The 8,501-nt window shown below is 35.4% G+C and overlaps 1 protein-coding gene across 1 annotated transcript; it reads right to left on the reverse strand.

Moving 5' to 3' along the window:
* Positions 1-4,066: 4,066 nt before the first annotated feature.
* Positions 4,067-5,329, reverse strand: GJA3 (gap junction protein alpha 3). The gene has a single exon (XM_089491121.1). It carries the CDS (start codon positions 5,327-5,329, stop codon positions 4,067-4,069), a length of 1,263 nt encoding a protein of 420 aa, XP_089347247.1.
* Between the last annotated feature and the right edge of the window lie 3,172 nt (positions 5,330-8,501).

Here is an 8,501-nt window from a genome sequence, read left to right on the forward strand (position 1 = left end):
TAAATTATAAAAAAGAAAGCATGGATTTGCTGGATCATTCTTTTTTTTAAGTTTCAGAAATATGAAGATCTCACTTTCAGTGTCTGGTGTCTTAAAACTATGATTCAATAATATACATGTTTCATAAATTAGTTTCCAGTGCCTAACACAGATGTCCAGGACACAAAAGGCCAAATGGACAGAAAAAAACATTTCAAACAGATGCTCAGATGATTAATTCCCCAACATTTAAGCTACTGAACCAGCTAATATGTGTCATTAATTTTAGGTATCCGTTGACCTCTCACCCTTTTTTTAAATCTGATTCAACATTTCACTATTACTCAAAGTATATAGAAATAAAAATTATAGCAAAACAAAGCTAACTGCCTCTTAAGTGGAGTCATTTAGCTACTAAGGCAAGATGACAAAAAATGTTCCATGAATTAAGAGATTTTATTTAAATGTACTGTCTTAAATCTGAAGAGTTCATGTACTTTTTTTTAGTTTTTTTTTTAGAATACATTTCAGGGGGATATTGTTAAATTTGCAAATTTACCAATGTAAACTATAAAAACATTGTCCAAATGTGCAATTAAGAAATCTAAGCATCGTAAATTCATGTAAACTTCTAGAAATCAAACGTACAAATAAAAAACCCAAATAATGTTGCCATGTAATAATAATGTGTCATAGTGATTATATCTTTTATGGGGCTAAGTTATGTTGGCCCCTCAAAAAATAGATGGTTGTCTTATATTTTAAATTATTGAATGATATAATCTTCAAGTGCGGTTGTTCTGTGCTCAACAACAATTTTACTGTACTCCATTCTATAAACTCTACTGAATTCATTCTTGAAATTCTTGAAAAAAAATCGACTCAAAAATACAATACAAACCCTAGTTTAAAAAAGTTTTTGTGATGTTTTATAACTGTGTGATAATTGGGTTCATATGTATATCAGTTTTATGTTGCTGAAAGCAAATTATTTATTTTCTTTTTCTGCATTTTATTAAAAATTATTGGTGAATGTGTAAACAAAAACTCAAATCAAAAATAAATTTCTTAAAAATATCTCGAGCTTTAAATTGTTAGGAACAAAAAAAAAAATACTGCATGATTGGTAATTCTCAAAGTGCAATTGTTTCTGAACTTTGAAGTTTCAAAACATTTCAACATTTGATCCAGTTATCTATTAAGCTAGCAATCCTCAAACAGCCCACCTGTTCACAGAATCGGAAGAACCAATTTCTTACCATTTTGAGATCCTAAAACTTCTACTTCCACTTCCTATTACAGACGATTAACCTGAAAACAACAATAATTCCAATCCAATGGCAACAATCTAGCTTGTAAAAGTGATAGTAATTATATACTCTTGATGTATATGTAATTGGTAGCCATTATATTAAAAATATTTTCCATTAAAATATTGTTTGTGTAATAGGTGCCATTGGTTGTAATTTACTTATATATTAATAATCTGCCAAATATATTTCTGTATTAGGACATCTCTTAAAGTCTATGTAGAATGGCAGGTGTTTTTTAGAATAGCGCAGGGTATCTGAATATTATGCAAACTTTTCTCATAAATTGAGCCATAATTTTTATGCAATTAACATAAAATAAAAATACCTCATAAAATAAAATGCTGCTGTTACAAAAAAATGAAGAAATGTTAAAATGCATGCTGTGAGTTGTAGTTTTTGTAGCTCTCAGTTAGACAAGAAAAATGACTCTGGTTATCACAAGAAACATATTATGTTATTTCCTATATAATTGGAGAAAAATAGCCGAATCAGCCAAATATAGCCAAAATCATTATGTATTGCGTATATATTTGAATACTTTATTTGTTAGATGGTAGATATGTAGGCCATGTTAAACTGTTATGTAAATCAATAAGGAAAACTGTTTTCCTGTTTTTTTATTTATATGGTTACTTTTACTGGGATCTTTCATATTCAAAATGTTTTAATTAAGACAGTTATTCATTATCTCAGTTTAAAACATTTTTAATCATAGGTAACAATAATGAAAATTACATCACTCCAAGTTTTTTTTTAATTTACATTAATCGTTATAGTGCGGTGAAAACTATACAGCTTTTCTTAACATCATAAATATTATTTATTGAAATATTATTTATTTTAAATGACTTCATAAAATTTTCATGCTGATTACTTAATTGATTTAAGAACAAGGAGTACCTACATAGCCATGTTCTAAAATGTTGATGGTGAAGAATAAATCCTTACTCTATGACAGTAAAAAAATTAAGAATTGCCATAAACTATTGAAGCTCTGATCTATCCAATTGGAGGTACTCCACTAAAATTTGGTAGCTATTTAAATATTTTAACTTATTATAATACATTATATCAAACAAATCTATATATAAAGGAGTTTTTCCACTTTATTTAATAATTTAATTTAAGTATAATAAATAGTATAGAAAAAAGGGAAAGTTTTACCTTATTCATAATTTTGCCAGGACCACTTGATTGCCGTGAAACACAAAAGTAGGCACTAACAGGTTGTTGCCATATCTACAGAATAGACTTGTTAAAAGTTTCTTCTTCATATTCAAACAAAAGTGTTCTTTGTATATGAATAATCCAAAATAATATGTTAAGGTATATTTGATTAAAATTTATGGTCAAAGTGGAAAAACCCCTTTAATAAGGAAAGACTTAAAGTGGTAGACAGCAAAAACCACGAGATTTAACACCAGATGTTATGAAAATAACATTGGGACTTTGTTTAGTATTTACATCCTGCTAAATGTCACCGCTAAGTGCATCTACTATGATCTAATGGTATCTAGTTGGTATCTATTGGTATATTAAACATTGTATTGTTCTCCACATTTGGCATCAGACCATTGTACAAGATTATTATTTTTTCCATATCCTTTCCACTTTTTTGATTAAACTCTGTCGAATTCCAGACTATGAGCTACATACAAAGCCTTTCATTGAATGTTTGGGGGGTTTGAGGATCTAATGCCCAGTGGTACCTGGGATGTAAGGCTGCCCTGAGTAAACTGTAACCAACGTTCTCATGCTTCATAACTTGTACATGACTATTGATATCAAAGTGTGGCTCCATGACATCACATGATGTACTCAGTAAGGCGACTGCACTTATTACATGTAAATCTATTTGTTTGGTATGAATGTTCAAAATTGTTTATAGACTTGGTTATAAATACAGTATAAGATTTGTCAACAGTTTTCCGTACTGGATTTATTTCATATCTGAGTGTGCCATAATGCTGGTCATACACAAATAAGTAACAGTACAAAGACAATGGGCATGTGGAAAGAAAATACATTATTAGTTTGCAGAGGTACAAGTTGTTCAGCTAACAATGACATCGTGCTTATATGTCTCCTAGATGGTTGCTTTTGTATCAAAAACATGTCAAGCAGTTTAAAGGGGGTAATTGTAGAACTAACGTTCTTAAATATCCCAAACATCTGCTGCAGATGAATTTGATACAAAATCCTAATCCTTGTGCCACCTGAACCTTTCCGGCATTGCAAATATACTGTTTATCTGGATTATTGTCATTTCTCTCCTAATTCTCAATGTTCTCTCGGACTACCATGTGAATATTAATTTCTCTCAGTGTAATCAAAGTGCTGTTATCAGGGTCACAGATAAAATATTAAATGTACTAAATCCCTGTATGTATTATTTTCTCGGACTGATTGAATTCCCCTAAATAAGTTCCGAAGTGCAAAACATTACCTATCTACTAGGAAATTCTAAATGATTTTTGTTCAATGACAATGTGCTCACTACAACTCACAGTGTGCAGTAACAGCAAGCTTTAGACTTATGGGGTTAAAAGAAGAACCTTTATTTCATCTAGTCTGCCTCTCTTATGTGTAGATTTAAAGGACACATACTAGTGACTCATTAAAACCCATTCAGCGCCAGAGAAGTTTGTAAAAGGCCTCACTGACATTCAATGGATCCAAGGAGTATTGTATCTTGTTGGATTTAATTTCCTTGAATAACCGGTATATTCTGCGCTGACTCACAGATTTATATATATTTGTGCCCTGCAAAACAGCTAGACAGCTAAGTCATCTGACCTGGCTCTGCTACTGCTGGACTTGCTAGCCCTACTGAGCCTTCTTGTATCTATCAGGACAGGCGGTTGATGCATCTCCACTGTTGTGGTCGCTGGTCTCTCCTCGACTTCCGCCCTTATGCTGCTCCCACTCCCTGCCAAACCAGTTGCCACCTCCTCCCCTCCCCCTTCATTTCTCACACTACTTGGGGCTGAAGTGCTGCCACTACAAGCGCTTGCACCACTTGACCCCAGTTTCCTTTCCCGCTCCACAGCCAGGTTGGCCCAGTTCTGCTCAGTTGTTAATGAGTGGTGTTCATGATGACCTCCAAAGTAGGATGGGTCTAGAGGTTCTTCGGCCAGTGATGCCATCTTGAAATCAGAGAGGGGAGACCTGGCGTATGCATGTTGCACGACCGGAGGGGAAGCAGCTGCATCCGTGTAATATGGCGGGAAAGACATGCTAGGTGGTGCAGTTCGCGGGAGCGGACTAGGAGGCTCTGCCTTATTGCAAGCTGGGTCAGGGATGTATCTGTTAGTCATGCCCTGCTTGAGCTTCTTCCATCCCAAGTGATATATCTCTAACATATTCAGCAAAAGAGACACGCAAGCCACTACAAGCATAAATATGATAAAAATGGTCTTTTCGGTCGGCCTTGAAATGAAACAGTCCACAGTATTGGGGCAAGGCCATCGGTTGCATCTGTAAAGGGGCTTTAGCTCAAAACCATAGAGGAAATACTGTCCTACAATAAAACCGATCTCAAACAGAGTCTTGAAAATGATGTTGAAGACGTATGTGCGAAGGAGGGCACCACCTATCCTGATTTTGCCTCTTTCATCTCTGATAGGAGGCTTTTCCTTCTTCTCAACTCCTTTTCTTAGGAGAAGTTCCTTCTCATCATTACCTTTGATGCACTTCTTCAGCTCCTCCTCTTTCTCTTTTTTCTTTTCTTCCATTCGCACAATATGCAGAACATGGCCCAGGTAGATGAGGGTGGGGGTGGACACAAATATAATCTGAAGCACCCAGAACCTAATGTGGGAAATGGGAAATGCCTTGTCATAGCAAACATTCTCACAACCTGGTTGCTGGGTGTTACAAGTAAAGTCAGACTGCTCATCCCCCCAGACCTCTTCAGCTGCTGCTCCTAGTACCAAAATCCGGAAAATGAAGAGTACAGTCAGCCAAACCTTGCCAATAACCGTGGAGTGCTCTTGTGCATTTTCTAATAGTCGTCCCAGGAAACTCCAGTCACCCATTGTTTCTGATATCTAACCTACAAATAAACAGGTAGACAGTAATAAGACAAAGTATCACCAATTACACAATGTGACAACAGTAAAAAAAATGTTCTTTACATTATGTAGGTATATGCTGTTAATTACAAAATCCACACTTCCTACACCATGCATTCATGTGGATTTATATTTATATTCAAACTGTATGTCCTTTTCTTGTGCTTTTACACTACAATAACATCTCATATAATAATACTAATGATAATCATAAACATGTCCAACATATGCATGATATTGTCATTCCTCCTCCAGCTTCCTTCAGGATTGGGTTCAACTCTAGCTTGTACCTCCCTATGGCCAGCTTGTTGACATCCAAGGCTGAAGTTTCCATAAGGTACACCAGGCATGGTTATGGTTACATTCCTGTCAAACCCAATGGTAATCATACCCATGCACCCATGCTGGTACAAACAATAATCAAACTTCCTCTCTGTATTTACCTTGATTAAGCATATACATGCACAGGTACAGGACATAAAAAGTGACTACATAGACTTCTGAATTGGTGTGCATATGATACCAGGTGCATGCAGGAGAGAGTGTTAGATAAATGGTTTGTCTATGGCACTAGAAATCTAATGACCAAGCCTGCACCCTCCTAGGGAAGGTCAGAAGGACTATAGCACAAATTATGCAATGCATCCGTGTAGACATGTCTCACAAAACTTCTTCACAATGTATGGTGTTACCACTGGCTGTGGTATACTCACCTGATATTGAGAACACATATACATAGTTGACAGTGTTTTTGTTTTTAAACTACAGCAATCTTGCTGAGTTTTGTATGAAAACAGAACCTATTGCTAATCAATCAAGAGTGAATTATGCCACAACTCAATGTCAAGCAATTGGAATAAAGTTTACATCTCTCCGCATCACAAAAACAATGGGCAGACTCTTGTGTGACAAAATAACAGGGAGTATGTTTTGTGAGCCACACTATAACAAGAGATTTGTGGAAGAGGCTTTATTATAAAGCCCTATTGTCTGCCTTGAATAAATGATTAAAGCAAATGTTAGGAAGTGCATATTCTAGTAGCTCCTTATGAACACATAAATGTTAATTTGTTGTACTACAAGAAACGGTTTGTTGAATTGATGGTAATGTTCAGATGAATGTCTCTGTTTTTGCAGTATGGTTCTCTGGGATTTTATCTACAGTAACAGGCAGTACGGAGCAGTTTGTCACTGTGTCCCCTTTACAATGTTTTAAGAGTTATGTACAGTGCTGTAGAATATGATATAAAACAAAGTTTATTATTATTATTATGAATAATAATAATAGCTGGTGCAGTAGTATTGTCCTTGTCTTTACTAGGGCATTGGTCAATATCAAACTGTTCTTGCTCAGTAGGATTACTGGACGGTTTCGTTAGATTAAGAGCACAGAGAAATCACAATAAAGAAATATAACATTGTCATATATATTGACAGATGGATTGGACTCCATTTTGTCTGGTTACCATTTTCAAACATGTTTCCACCATTTAAAATCCTTAGGTCCATTGAAGGTTCCTTCCTGTTCATTTTCTCTTGTAGTCTTTTTTTCTCCTAAGTCCCTGGAAATCTCAAATTTTGGACCAAATCAAATCAGGGGGAAAAATCAGATCAAAGTAAATTAATTGAATAAGTTCATTACACCAACCGTGCCATCCTTTGCCTCATGGCACCCAATACTGAAAAATGTCCATATGAAGATATAACCCATGTCAACCTTTATCTTAATAAACCGGATATAATTGGGTGGAATACCAATCTCCAAATTGAAACTTTTTTTTAATTCAAAAACTAAAGCTTTGCAGGGCCCTTTACTCTCCATTTGTTTGCTTTTCATTCACTGACTCACCAAACTATTTTAGTCTCCATTATTACATAGTTACATAGTACATAAGGTTGAAAAAAGACCTAAGTCTATCAAGTTCATCTCTTCTACCTAACCTTCCTACTCTTGATCCAAAAGAAGGCAAAAAAAAACCCCTAATTAAGCTACTTCGAATTCTGCCATCAGGGGGAAAAAGTCCTTCTTGACTCCAAAAGGCAATCAGATTTCTCCTTGGATCAAGAAGCTCTAAAATATTTTATTTTATTTATAGCCCTGTATGTCATGCCTTTCTAAAAAAAATACTTTCAAAGGAATGTTCTGTATATCCACCAAATTATATCTCCCTTTTTCACCAAGCCCTCTCCAGCCTTGTGTTAATTTTGTATATTGTCAAATAATATCTTATTGGTTAATTTTTATTGTCCCCTTTCATAGTAGGGAATACTGTGACCTGTTAATAATATGTTATGGAATGATAGTGGTATCTATCTATCTATCTATCTACATACTGCTTGCACATAGTGGCAGGTGTTAAGAAATTGCTGTGTAGTAAGAATGTTTTAAAAAATAGATGCGTTTATAGTTTCTTTTTATAATTTAACAAAATGCAAAGTGAGTGAATAGAAGAAAAATCTATATTTGGTATGACCAGCTTTGTCTTCAAAACAGCATTATTTCTTTTAGGTACACTGGCACGCCATTTTGTAAGACTCCTCTATGAAAAAATGCCAGCTTCTGAAATGACAGGGCAACGTGCATCCAAGTAAAATCAAAACAAGCTTTATTTGTCCAAACACAGAGCGAGACCAAACAGGACCAAGACTTTGAGGTTGAGATCAGGGTCCTGTGGGGGCCATGCCATCATTTTCCAGACTCCTTGTTCTTCTTTATGCTGAAAATAGTTCTTAATGACTTTGGCTGTATGTTTGGGGTCGTTTTAATGCTGCAGAATACATTTGGGGCCAATCAGATGCCTCTGTGATGGTACTAATTGTATGATGGACAATTATCTGCCTGTACTTCTCAGCATTGAGGAGACCATTAATTCTGACCAAATCCCAAACTCTGTTTTTCAGAAATGCAGCCCCAAACGTGCGATGAACCTCAACCATGCTTCTCCAGCACTTCAGCAAACAAACTGCTTTCTGCTAAGTTCAGAAAGCTGCTGCCATTTTCTGCACCCTAATTCCTGTGTTTACGTGAATAGTTGAGTCACTTGGCCATGTTTCCATGTCGGAGGAATGGATTTTTGGCCGCAAGTCTTCAGACAGTAGATAGGTGTACCAGGTTCCCACTGTTTTCTGCCAATGC

This window comes from Sceloporus occidentalis, unplaced genomic scaffold (assembly GCF_023333645.1).
Source record: "Sceloporus occidentalis isolate IW3139 unplaced genomic scaffold, rSceOcc1.0.p SCAF_49, whole genome shotgun sequence".
In the NCBI taxonomy this organism is placed as follows: domain Eukaryota; kingdom Metazoa; phylum Chordata; class Lepidosauria; order Squamata; family Phrynosomatidae; genus Sceloporus; species Sceloporus occidentalis.